The sequence below is a fragment of the Pleurodeles waltl genome, chromosome 10 (genome assembly GCF_031143425.1).
Source record: "Pleurodeles waltl isolate 20211129_DDA chromosome 10, aPleWal1.hap1.20221129, whole genome shotgun sequence".
NCBI classification, from domain to species: domain Eukaryota; kingdom Metazoa; phylum Chordata; class Amphibia; order Caudata; family Salamandridae; genus Pleurodeles; species Pleurodeles waltl.
In genome coordinates, this window is record NC_090449.1 from 161,051,675 (window position 1) to 161,065,190 (window position 13,516).

General features: G+C 44.6%; 2 protein-coding genes across 4 annotated transcripts in view; one reads left to right on the forward strand and one right to left on the reverse strand.

Moving 5' to 3' along the window:
* The window catches only part of SLC5A10 (solute carrier family 5 member 10), a 546,087-nt gene that overhangs the window by 209,296 nt on the left and 323,275 nt on the right, over positions 1-13,516 (forward strand). For all 3 annotated transcript variants that reach the window (XM_069210113.1, XM_069210111.1, XM_069210112.1), the window contains exon 9: positions 3,145-3,280. In XM_069210113.1, the coding sequence (XP_069066214.1) occupies positions 3,145-3,280 (136 nt within the window). The remainder of the gene's footprint in view (positions 1-3,144; positions 3,281-13,516) is intronic.
* FAM83G (family with sequence similarity 83 member G) overlaps positions 1-13,516 on the reverse strand; it is a 117,478-nt gene that overhangs the window by 11,689 nt on the left and 92,273 nt on the right. Inside the window, exon 4 of the mRNA XM_069210110.1 lies at positions 5,110-6,595. Coding sequence (XP_069066211.1) covers positions 5,110-6,595 — 1,486 coding nt within the window. The remainder of the gene's footprint in view (positions 1-5,109; positions 6,596-13,516) is intronic.

Sequence of the window (13,516 nt, forward strand, 5' to 3'; positions counted from 1 at the left end):
GTAAGTTTCGATGCAAAGAAGCATTAGAAATGGAAACTCACTTCTCTCCTTTTTACCTTTGTCGAAGATAAACCCATCCCGTTCATTTGTTCCTCAAATATCAAAAGCTTCCTATCATTCTGCCTGCAGTTGTCCTGGATGAATGTCTTGAGCAGAGCCTCTTATCAATGAAGTCAGATATCTTGTTTGCTTACAATTAATGGCACAATATTTTTCGATAACCCTTTCATCTTGAGTCCTCTAATGTTTCATTGTTTTTTAATTTGACACTTTAGCTGGCATTAATGACGCTAGTATGTAAACTAATATCACTCAAAGAGATTGCGTTATTAAAACTTTGTTACAGGAGCACAAAGACAGATGCTAAGCAATGTTTACTACAATATGCACTAAATTAATTTAAAACGTGTAATGTAGCAGGCTAAGGAATTGCATCTTCCCTTCTTCTTACACTATTTTTATTCCGGTCGTAGAGGAGATCTCGATCCTGCTCCCCTGGAGCCTACTTATTGAGCAGATCTCAAATTAATGGTATGTAGTTGCGCCAAAATACTTTGCAAATGACCTGAGGATGCTGAGAGTGCCAGGGGAGTTTTGCTGCCTGTACCCTCCTTCCACCCTTTGAGGAGGAATCAGAGGCTGTTGGACTTAAACACAAATTGAAGAAGGACCCTTCATATACTTGTCATTGTTGTTCTACATTCTGAAGTGTGGTCCAACCATGTCGTGCATTGAGAGCCCCAAATCAGTTGGGTCCCACACACGCCACCTCACCGTATGCAGCCGCCTGTTTCTTTTGGTTGCAGGAGCAGCAGAATAGCAGAGTTACTTAATAAGCTTTCTCTTGAGCTTTACATGAGCATCGAGAGCAACAGTGTTTTTTTGATGGTCTCCACAAATCGTAGATGGGTGATGCGCCTGTCTTCAGTATTCATGCTTTGGCTCATCAGCATAAGTAGAATCTGTGGTGTTGTGACAAAGCCTGGGAAGATGTCTTGAGTGAGGAAGACATTGATGAACTTGCAAGTGGTTTTGCAGTCTGACCGATGATACTTCGCCAAGTATGTTGATATTAAGTTATCCTCTTAGCATGTGGCTGTCAGCAAGTTCTGCAATCTTGGCTGGTCGTCACGGGAAAATATATTGAAATATGTCCATCTGGTTTCTTTTGCCTTCCGTGTGTGTTAGAGAGCGATTGTTGGTGCTTCTGTGTCCTCGATGTGTAGTCTGAAGCTTTTGTAAAAAAACACTCTTTATTGAAGTCATGCGCACTGGACCTTGTTTTGATTGCAGTAACTTTCAATAAAGTACCGCTGGAAAAAAACACTCTTTATAAACATAATGCAGACTCAAGTTTGCAACACAGAATTTTGATTTGCTATTTGGGTCACAACTCGTGACTTCACTACATGCATTGCCTTTTGGGAGGGTCAACTGAAATATAATGGAATTTCTGCTATCCCTGTTGCTTTAGTAAAATGATGCAACTGTTGGGGCTTTGGTCACCTGGGTAATTTGGCCCCCTATATCCGAATGGCACTACCTGTGCAATCGACTAATGCATTCCAGGTCTTGGCGCTCCTGATTTATTTCAGTTTTATTATTTGAAGATGGTGCTCCACCTTCTTCCTTGAATAATTTGCACAAGAATGTACACCGGCCTGAGCCTGCAAGCCTTTGTAACTGAAACATGATTTTCTTTGATCAAGGAGGGAAAGACTTGTGCATTTTCACCACACCTCATCAGCAAACAGGACTTGCAGAGAGAAAAAACAGCAATAGGCACGTACCAAACCTCCAGAAAGAAGCACGCACACCTGGTTATGACACCGACTCAATGTGTTTTTAACACGTCTCATTCATTAGATTCAACACATCTCGCTGGATGAATGTCCAACACGTATTTTTCAATCTTCAGTCAAGGGCACTAGGACTTGTAGTTACACCTTTAACACAGTAAGTTGAAGCTCAAAAATCCTAACATGCAAAGTGTTGTTAGGTATGCCATCAGAATTGGTTGAATGTGCCACACATGGCCCAGGGCCTCTTACCTGCTGTCTGTTTCTACCTCGTGTGTGTTAGACATGACAGAATAAGGCAGAACATCTATTGGGAAACATTGTTGGCACAGGGTTATAGTTAAGATACCTGAGCAGGTTGGGCAATATATAATCTGCAGGTCTAGAGATCCTCGCCCAGCCACACCACTTGAGCCATCCATGCTTTAGAGCATGCATTTGAGTTAAGTATAAATAATTTAAAAGAAATATATATATATTTAAATCCCAGGGCCCACTCTTTAAAAGCCGCTAGTTTGTGGTCAAGGCTACACGACTAGTCAATATAAACCAGTAACAGACACAAGCCACATGGGTAAACTCAACCTGACAAGCTTCCATAGACCAGGCATTGCACAAGCTTTCCTCACGGTTCTTAGAGGGGAAAACAAAAGTCTACTTGCAAATGGAGCACCGAGAGGACGTGGGTGCAGTTCTGCTTCGATAGCCCATTCTGTTTGTGGCTGCTCCATTGGAGCCCAAATAGTCCTGTTGGAAGGAGGCACCTTGTCTCTAGACTGATGCACTTTTTAATAAAACTGGGCAAGAAAATAATAACTACATACATTCTGCTACTTGAATCGTCTGAGAGTTTAAGCTGCCAATAGATCTACCACATTTCATTAAGGGTAGACGAAGCAAGCATTGTGTGATTTGCTCACGGTTACAATGAACCAGGGGCATAGAGGGCTATCCAGTTCAAATGAGTCTCAAACACATGCCCTCCCAAAGGGGTGATAACAAACCACTCCTCTAATAACTCACAAATGTATTTGCAGCCTGAAGCCACAGTGCTGGCACCAGCTCCTGGAATTCTGTAGTAGACCCAGTGCTCTGAAGCGATTGGATGGAGACATTATTGCCCCAAAACAAACTCCTCAATAAATGAATAGATGGAATGACTTTAGGTTTACTGATCGCTCTCTTTTTGCCTTCCTGCAGAAATTGTCTGGGTGGATGAACTAATGCAGGGAATCTATAGTTAATGCAGGTCATAGATTTGGCAGTCGCTTCCTCGACTGAGATTTCATCGTGGCCGATCACGGCATAAATGACTTATGGGTCTCTCTCTTTCTCTGTCTTTCAGGTCATTGTTCAAAGATCACTGTCGGCCAAGAACCTCAGCCATGCCAAGGCCGGTTCCATCCTGGCCAGCTACTTGAAGATGCTGCCCATGATTTTCATCATCATGCCCGGGATGATTAGCCGAGCACTGTACCCAGGTAAGGCTTGCCTAGAGCAGCACCAAAGGTGGAAGAGTTTTACTGATGGGTCATCGAGTCAAATCAGTCGGTGGGTAGAACTGCTCCGCTGCAGACTACTGGCAGAAGCTCCCTCAATGCTTACGCTTCTTTATCCGTAAAAAGGATACATTGTGTTTATTTGGTTTTGCCACTGACTTCACAGCTGCAGGTACATGTACAGTTCTAGAAATAGGGTTGAATATTCGGCAAAGAAATGACCCTACCATAAGGGGAGGCGTCCAGTAAGAGAAGGCGCGATCTGTGTTTTCTCTGCAAAAGGAATTTGTTGAGCTTTTGTTTTAAATTGTCACAGACCACGGAAATCAAGACAAACAAAATGGTGAAAATCCTATATGCCATGGAATCCTGTAGAGGTTTATATAACAGATCACATGTTGTAGTGAGGAGACTGATGCCTTTGGAACTGGGATTTGGATCTGCGCCTCCCAACTGACTGAATTTCCCTGTACCTAAAATGTAAATGTGTGAAAACAAATATGTTAAATATAAAGTAATTCTAAAGGAAAAGTTGTGAATCCCAACTTCATGTGCACCTTAGTTTAAATAACCAATTAATGCAATATCATCCCCTAACATCCTCCATAATGTACATCTCTCTATTGCTTACCAGCTGAGTTCCCTTTTATATAATTTCCATATATAAATATCACAGATTTTATTCTTTTTGCACTGCACGAGGATTTGGAGAAGGTGCAATTCACAGCCAAATGTGATCCGAATGCTCTTTTGAGTAAAAGTCCTCTTCACCGGCACAGGGTTATGTCACAATGCACAGCTTATGGAGATCTAGTTTGCTTTCTCAGGTCTACAATTGTGGGAACTGTTATTCCTGGTTTGCCAGTATCTGCATATATATTTTACAGCCCCCCCCCCGCAGATTGTGCATCCGGCTTGTGCAAAGAATGTCTTTAAAATGTGTTTTTTAGTTCGGGATTGATGGATTTATGGTAAATATAAATATTATGAAGAAATGAATGTGACGTAATTCAGTGGGGGCTGTTTAGGACAATGTAAGAAGAGAAGTAATGAACCCTGAAAAACATTCTGACGATCATTTTAGAATATGATGATTTTTGGGAAACCTTTACTGTTATACATGGTTTGAGCAGCTCCGAAAGCTACAGCCACATTGTAAGTGTGAGGTTGAGCCGGGAGCTAAAGCTGGTTTGTAAAATACCATTGTGTTCAATTTCAGATTGCTGTTTGCGCTTGAGTCTAACTTTAATGCGGTGTAATGGGGAATAAATTGCAAACCCAGTGTTTGCAACATATTTGTGCACAGCAATCTCCCTTTACTGCCTATTTCCCCCATACAATTTCCTCCAGGTACTACCTGGAGGAAAACACGCTTGTGACAATGTGAGAGAGCACAATGTGCACAAAACACAATTAGCACTAAGTTTAAAATTGTCGCACAAAATGCTGACATCAAAATGTACTCTTACTGCATTGCTCGGAATGAGTTGCTGGATGTGAATGCAAAGCCTGCCGACTAATAGCGCTGATGCCTTCAGTTTTGAAAGGATTAAGTTGTCAGCATGGAGACCTGGATCAGATAATGACATGGAGGCAAGCCCAGGGTGGAACCTCGAGTGAAAGCACTTTAAAGCAGTTAGTGGGGATCGCCTTGGCACTCATGATAAAAGGCGCTGATCTCAGCATCTAAGGATGCACTGCACTTAAGGGCTGATGTTTATTAGGGATGTTCACTTAGCCGGGTGGTGCGGCCGCCACCATCCTACCTGTCTTAAGAGGCTCCTCCTGTAATCACCATAATGATAGCTTACCTGAACGTTTCCTTGTGTAGCAGCATTTCGTATATGGCTACTATTCAGAGCTCGCCTGATCTCCTCCTCTAAAGCCTTATTCCTTTGTCGACCGTTCTCGTCTTTTCGTAAGTCCAACACGGACTGGGAGTTCTTCAGGGGGCTTACAAAAGACCTGCTGATGTGTCCATCGCTTAACTGTCGATGGAGATGGACATGCTCCCCATTTGGTATGAATTCCGAGTTGCTTCTTTGGACACGCCTGCTATTGTAACAGCCTTGTAGCTCACTAAAAACATCTGAGTTGGATGAAGTGTTTGAGGGACAGTGGTTGGCATGGGTGGATCCATCAGAAGAGCTCTCTGGATCACTGAGAGAGACATATTCTTCATCATCGTCATCATTCACTACACCGTTTTGGGTAGCTCGACTATGATGGGACAACTGGTGTGTTCCATTAGGCGTGCCAACTTCCTTGTAGCTTCTGGGTGGATCTTCTCGGGAAGAAGTGAGATTAGTCTGCTCATGTGTTCTTTTCATTAATCCATGATTGAGTTCATTGTTTTTGATGATGAAGTCCTTTACAGGAACTGTCCTAGGTTTTGGGACTGGTCGAGGCGCTTCCTGTGTGGAATCTTGTCTACTTTTGTCTTCATTTTCTGAGAACACAAGATGTTGACTACCAGCCAGAAGTGCAAAGGCCCCCACAGGTGTTTCTGGAGTTTTTACTTCTAGGATTTCTGTACTCTCCGTATTGTCTACAGACTGTGGAACCTCTTCTTTTCCTGCAACAGGCTCCTGAACAGCTTTCTCCTTGGGTACAGGGACTGAGACGGGGTCCTGCAGCACAGGACGCTGGAGTGAGTCTACCTCTGCCACAAGTTTTGGTCCTACCTCAGCCCTCTGGTCTCGAGAAGCCTGTTGCTGTTCTTTCTGCCTAGCTTCCGGTTCCCTCATCTGCATGTGTTGAGCAGTTGCATGTGATGTGTCACAGATTTTGATCCTATTCATTTGTGAGAGCTGAGGGTTCTTTATGTTGGGGTCAATGATGTTGATGTAGCCCAAGACCTCACTTCCAGGCTCTGGTTCAGGCTCAACCCAAGTGGGCAAATAGTTAAACATGTTGGCTTTTTCCATATTCTGCAGAGCCTGGTACATGTAGGGCTCCTTGACTTCTGGTCGTGGTTCCTTGGCTTTGCCTTTCAGTTTCAGCCCTTCTTTTGACCCACTCTGATTACCCGATGAGCCTGTGCCAAGATCATCTGACCCTTTTGCTTTCACAAGAGCATATTTTGGATTCACTATTTTCTTTGCGACGTTAGTGGGCACAGGTGGAGGCTGAGCGATCGGCTCTGGTTCTGGTTCCGGTTCTACGCTGACACTCTTCAAGCTGACAGATTTGGACATGAGGTACAGCTCCTGGAATTGCTTATCAAAGGTCTCCACCACTTGCCCGGTAAGGACAGTAAGGACGTTTCGGTCAGTTCTTGATGCAGACCATGTGAAACTGAAAAACAAACAAGGAACTGTTATAAGGAGACAATTGCATAAAATCAGCACATGGTGGCTTTTTCAATTCATTTCAACAAACCTTTAGATTTCAATGATGATGAATTTGTATGTGTACATTTGAATATTTGTTTCTGGAAGTGCACGTGTATGCATGTATGGGTGCGTTTGCAGGTGCCCATCTGCGTCCCACATGCGTCTGAAGATGGCCTCATTTGTAAGCAGCTTGTTTCCAGAAGCACGGATGTTCCCAGGCAGCAGGCCCTCAAAGCACGCACCCGCTGTGGTGTCTACTTTCATAAACAGCCTCTGGGGGAGCCATTTTTGAAGCTTTGCTCTGATGCCCTTTTGAGTTAACATCCCAAATAAGCTGTCTGAGCTATTGCATGCTCAGTTTTAGCTAAGAAACACCCGAGTTTTGGAGAACTACCAATCTCCTGTCAAAACTTTAACCTGGTTTTGGAAGGCTTAATTCATGTCTGGGTCAGAGAAACACATTTGATTTCGGACTAAAACGATCCGTTGGCATGATGTGTGATCTGTTAAATAGCTGGCCTTACAGTCAGGGATTTACTAACTGAAGTTCCGGACACCTGACATACCCTTTGATCTTGGACAAATTGATGCATCAAAACACTAACACTCAACATACTTATTTAACACATCCACCAAAAGCAAGGTTGCCCAGTTTCAGTCCATATCCATGGCAGCTATTCAGGATAACTAACGACTATTCAAATTATTTCGATTTATAGTATTTTCAAGTAAAAGTATCCCATGTAGATAACAGGAAAATCTGCTACCACTCTCGTTGTGCATCACTGCTGGCTACCCTTGACCTAAAGGCTAAAATATCCAAAACCGGTGCCTAAGGCATGTAAACTACAACCTCGGGTGCAGTGCACTGAGCTTACACTGCAGACAGTTTAAAACTACAAGCTCGGGTGCAATGCACTGCGCTCGCACTGAAGACAGGTTAGAACTACAAGCTCGGGAGCAATGCACTGTGCTCCTCTGCAGACAGATTAACACAACAAGCTCGGGAGAAATGCACTGCGCTCACACTGAAGACTGGTTAAAACTACAAGCTCGGGAGCAATGCACTGCGCTCACACCGCAGACAGATTAAAACTACAAGCTCGGGAGCAATGCACTGCGCTCACACTGCAGACAGTTTAAAACTACAAGCTCGGGAGCAATGCACTGCGCTCACACTGCAGACAGATTAAAACTACAAGATCTTGTGCAATGCACTGAGCTCACACAGCAGACAGATTAATACTACAAGCTCGGGAGCAATGCACTGTGCTCACACTGAAGACAGGTTAAAACTACAAGTTTGGGAGCAATGCACTGCGCTCACACTGCAATAAGGTTAAAACTACAAGCTTGGGTGCAATGCACTGCGCTCACACTGCAGACAGATTAAAACTACAAGATCGGGTGCAATGCACTGCACTCACACTGCAGACAGATTAAAACTACAAGCTTGGGAGCAATGCACTGCGCTCACAACTGAAGACAGGTTAAAACTACAAGATCGGGTACAATGCACTGCGCTCACACAGCAGACAGATTAAAACTACAAGATCGGGTGCAATGCACTGCGCTCACACTGAAGACAGGTTAAAACTACAAGCTTGGGAGCAATGCACTGCGCTCACAATGAAGACTGGTTAAAACTACAAGCTTGGGAGCAATGCACTGCGCTCACACTGAAGATTGGTTAAAACTACAAGATCAGGAGCAATGCACTGCGCTCACACTGAAGACACGTTAAAACTACAAGCTTGGGAGCAATGCACTGCGCTCACACTGAAGACAGGTTAAAAATACAAGATCGGGTGCAATGCACTGCCCTCACACAGCAGACAGATTAAAACTACAAGATCGGGTGCAATGCACTGCACTCACACTGAAGACAGATTAAAACTACAAGATCGGGTGCAATGCACTGCGCTCACACTGCAGACAGATTAATACTACATGCTCGGGAGCAATGCACTGCGCTCACACTGAAGATAGGTTAAAACTACAAACTCAGGTGCAATGCACTGCAGACAGGTTAAAACTACAAGCTCGGGTGCAATGCACTGCGCTCACACTGAAGACAGGTTAAAACTACAAGCTCGGGTGCAATGCACTGCGCTCACACTGAAGACAGGTTAATACTACAAGCTCGGGAGCAATGCACTGCGCTCACACTGCAGACAGCTTAAAACTACAAGATCGGGAGCAATGCACTGCGCTTACACTGCAGACAGTTTAAAACTACAAACTCGGGAGCAATGCACTGCGCTCACACTGCAGACAGGTTAAAACTACAAACTCGGGTGCAATGCACTGCGCTCACACTGCAGACAGGTTAAAACTACAAGCTCGGGTGCAATGCACTGCGCTCACACTGAAGACAGGTTAAAACTACAAGCTCGGGTGCAATGCACTGCGTTCACACTGAAGACAGGTTAAAACTACAAGCTCGGGTGCAATGCACTGCGCTCATACTGAAGACAGGTTAAAACTACAAGATCGGGTGCAATGCACTGCGCTCACACTGAAGACAGGTTAAAACTACAAGCTTGGGAGCAATGCACTGCGCTCACAATGAAGACTGGTTAAAACTACAAGCTTGGGAGCAATGCACTGCGCTCACACTGCAGACAGATTAAAACTACAAGATCGGGTGCAATGCACTGCACTCACACTGCAGACAGATTAAAACTACAAGCTTGGGAGCAATGCACTGCGCTCACAACTGAAGACAGGTTAAAACTACAAGATCGGGTACAATGCACTGCGCTCACACAGCAGACAGATTAAAACTACAAGATCGGGTGCAATGCACTGCGCTCACAATGAAGACAGGTTAAAACTACAAGATCGGGTGCAATGCACTGCGCTCACACTGAAGACAGGTTAAAACTACAAGCTCAGGAGCAATGCACTGCGCTCACACTGAAGACAGCTTAAAAATACAAGATCGGGTGCAATGCACTCCGCTCACACTGAAGACTGGTTAAAACTACAAGCTCAGGAGCAATGCACTCCACTCACACTGAAGACTGGTTGCTGCTAGTGTTTCCAGAGATATATACTTCTGGATGCCGATCCTCTTACTCCATGTTTTCTGCCAGAATACAACAGAAGGCCAATAGCTGGGTAGCAGATTAACAGCAGTGAAGCCAGCCTCACAAGTCCTGGTGGGGCTTAACACAAGCGTTCACATTTCTTTTACATTTCACGGAGACTATTTTTAGATTACCCTCACACATCTCATGATAGAGGGGGGCACTATGAGGGCATTTCCGAATAATTGTTTTAGGTTAAAATATTGTAACATGGACTATTTTAAAACCCAACTTCACCTGGTGCAGTGTGTAATAAAAGTGTATGCTCGAGACAGTACAACAAGGGAGCGAGCACCGCTCCCACAATATTTTAAGCACGCATTGACCAAAGCAAGGAGGATTCAGTAATTCCTGCGATAAATTCTGCATGGCCTGGAAATCTGACAGGGACAATTTCATGGGGTGAGTTAATTACAATATTAATCTGAATTCCAATGCCTACATAAACTCCTGTTTGCAACAGGAGTCGGAATCTCCCCCGCCTCGTAATTAAACTTACATGTCTATTTTTTCAGGACTCAGGATCCCACGCCCAAGGGCATCCTAGGTTTAAGATCAAACTGTCTTCAGTTGTGCCAGTATGTGCATTCCAAACATTTGTGAGTCTCTGTTCCTGTATGGTTGGCCCAATGCCATAACAACAGTGAATGGATCCAAAATATCCCACTACATATTTAAAAAGGAGATGAAAGTATAATGTTTGGACACATATTACGTCTGGGTATGTTGGTTTTTAGGCACTATACTTGTTTTAATTGTTTACCTAACTTGTTCAGTACTAACCTCTACCAAATGCAACTTCAAGGTGCCAAAGGTGGGCATCAACACTGATCTGAGTACAGCAAGACAAAAGACAAGGTATAGCGAGCACTAGCAAAGCCAACAGGTCTTACTTTTGTGACCTATTTGCTATAAGAATGGTATTTAGCTACACTGTACAACATCCTTGATGATGTGTGTTGGACCTGGCCATTTCTGCACGGTCATCCCCAAACGTTTTGATTTCCTCCTCTTTTTCTGACCTCTTTTTTGTTGGCTTAAGGACTTTGGGCATTTTACCACTGATGACTAGGGCTAAATTGCATCTGTTCTGTACTCTAAACCATGGTAACATTGGCTTCTCCACAATTGGCATATTTAATTCACTCATAAGCCCCCAGTAAAGTGCACTATATTTGCCCAGGGGCTGTAAATTAAATGCTACTAGTGTGCTTGCAGCACTGATTGTGCCACCCACTCAGTAGTCCTTTAAACATGGCTCAGGCCTGCCATTGCAGAGCCTGTGGGCAAAGCTTTAACCTGCCATTTCGACCTGGCAAGTTACCTACTTGCCAGGCCCAAACCTCCCTTTTTATTACATGTAAGGCCCCCTAAGGTAGGCACTAGGTAGCCCCGTGGTCAGAGTGCAGTGTATTTAAAAAGTAGGACATATACTTTTAGGTTTTACAAGTTCTGGTAGTGGAAGACTCTTAAATTCTTTTTTCACTACGCCTTGCCCATCTCTCCCATAGGTTAAAGTTGGGATTGCCTTAAACATCTTTTAGTGCAATTTCCAATTGGGAGCACACAGAAATTTGGAGTTTCGTGTCTATGGACTCACAATTTAAACTTATGGAGAAGTCAGATTTTAAACTTCAAGTCTGATAAAGCCCCTTTTAGAAAGTTGGCATTTTCTTACATTAACCATTTTGTGCCTCTGCCTGACCCTGAATACACATTTGGGTGGGGCGACAGTGGGCTTTGTGTATTCACTCTAAACAGTCACACACAAAGGCAGCTGAGATGTGCCACGCATATCTTGATGGCCCAACAACAGGCTGATGGGTCTCCCTGAGCTAGAGTCAGAGAGAGGCGCTGACACTTGCACCTGAACAGGGCTGTGCCTATCCCCACAAAAAGAGCTGCATACTCCCCTGTATTGCATATGAAGATAGGGAAGGAAGAAGAGGGACCTTGTGAAGTTGAAAGGTCTCTTTGAAGTTAACCTATTTCAAGGACTAAAATGGGTATAAGTACTTGGCCTCTGACACTGTGTACTCTGTTCACTTTTGGGTCCTGAGGAGACTCTGCCAAGAAGAGGAGCTGTGCTTTCAGGAGGGACTGCCACTTTGCTAACTGCTTTGCTGTGTTGGCCTGCTGCCTGATGATTGCTGTGCTGCTAGGAGGGACTGCCACTTTGAAACTTGTTCTGATGTGCTAGACTGCTGCCTCTTGTAGTGAGGAGGGCTGAACGTACTTGAGATTCTAAGTAATTCCAAAGACTTGCGACCTGTTCTCAGGGCCATCAAATATTTCACCTGTTTGCCGCTGCCTTGGAACTCTGCCACTCGCAAGTCCTGCAGCTGTACCTTTGACGACAATCAAAGATGACTGATCGCCAGCGTGCCTTGTAAAAAGAAAGAGCACTTTACTTGGTAAATGCTGAGCACCTGCTTCTGCCAAAGATGCCACAGAGCCATGGGAAGACCATTCAGTACGGCCCAATCTATCTGCATGGACAAAGATCGAGCGCTTTACTCAGGTAAAGCCTGTGCGCCCTGCTTCAGCACAAGACGCCGCAGTACCTGGGGCAGACACTCCAGCACATCTCGTGGCCCGTCTGCAATGAGTTGCCTTGACAACACAAGGCCTCGCCTATGAGGCTGCACTTCAACTCCTCCCCCTACGGGGTTTGAGGACACATTGCCTTGGCAATCCTTGGACTTGCCTGCAATGCTGCATCTAAGCCCCTTCCCCTAAATGGTTCACTGAGGACACGGAGCCGTAATGTCTCCACCCCTCTGGGGTTCGGTGACGACGGGGATTGCTAATGGCCTACTTTCTTGCCAGCGTGGAGTATGGCTGACACCTCATTCCCTCAACATCACAGCTCCCAAGGAAAGGTACTGTGTGTGCAGAGTGGCCTGTGTGGGTGCTTGTGGTCGACCTGCACTCCCTCGCGGATGTCTTTTAATTCCAAAATGACATCAGACTGAGTGACCCTATACCCATTGTTAATTGCTTGTGCATTTTGAGCCCTGACCCATGTAGGAGCTCTGTGGAAACCGATGTATTGATCCGCTGCTTGGATCTGTGACTTTTAACCTACAAAAGACAATCGTGTTAAGCACTGTGTTACCCTTTTTAAAACATGCATAATTTGAAAGGTATGAACTGGATTGCGTATCTCGCTTACACTGACTAGGCCTGTTGTTCCTGCTTGGACAGGGTGCATAGCTCTGCCAACCAGAAACCCAATTCAAACACTGCGCACCATGCATAACTTGGAAAGAAAAGCCTTTGCGGTCCTATTCCATTTTGTAGGCACAAAAGCTACACATGCATGAATATCCAAAATGGCATGGGCACTTGATTCCAGTTCCTACCTGAGTTGCATTGGTAACTTAAAAGGAAATGAAGTGTTCAAAAGTTTCTTTGCTAACTTTAACTTTGTAGGTTAAAATGTATACATTACATTGTAGACTTATCCTTGTGACGTTATTGCCTGTGCCCAAAAATAATGCACTACTAGCAACTTGTAAATCAATAAATGCTACTGGATAGTAGAGCACCACTGGGCACATAAACCTCCGCTGAAGTGGACTATTTCCTTTTCGTATTGCCCACGCACCAGAGTATTCCAGTAAATGCACCACTGATAGAAATATTTAGCCTACCCAACGTGAAGGGGACTTATGGCAGTCCTCAGGCTGCTATTCATCTGGAACGTCTCTGGATGGGTCCTGGGCCAGGATACAGCCTTGACGCACCGACAGCCCTTGCACTCCCCATGCCCACTTTTCCTCACACCT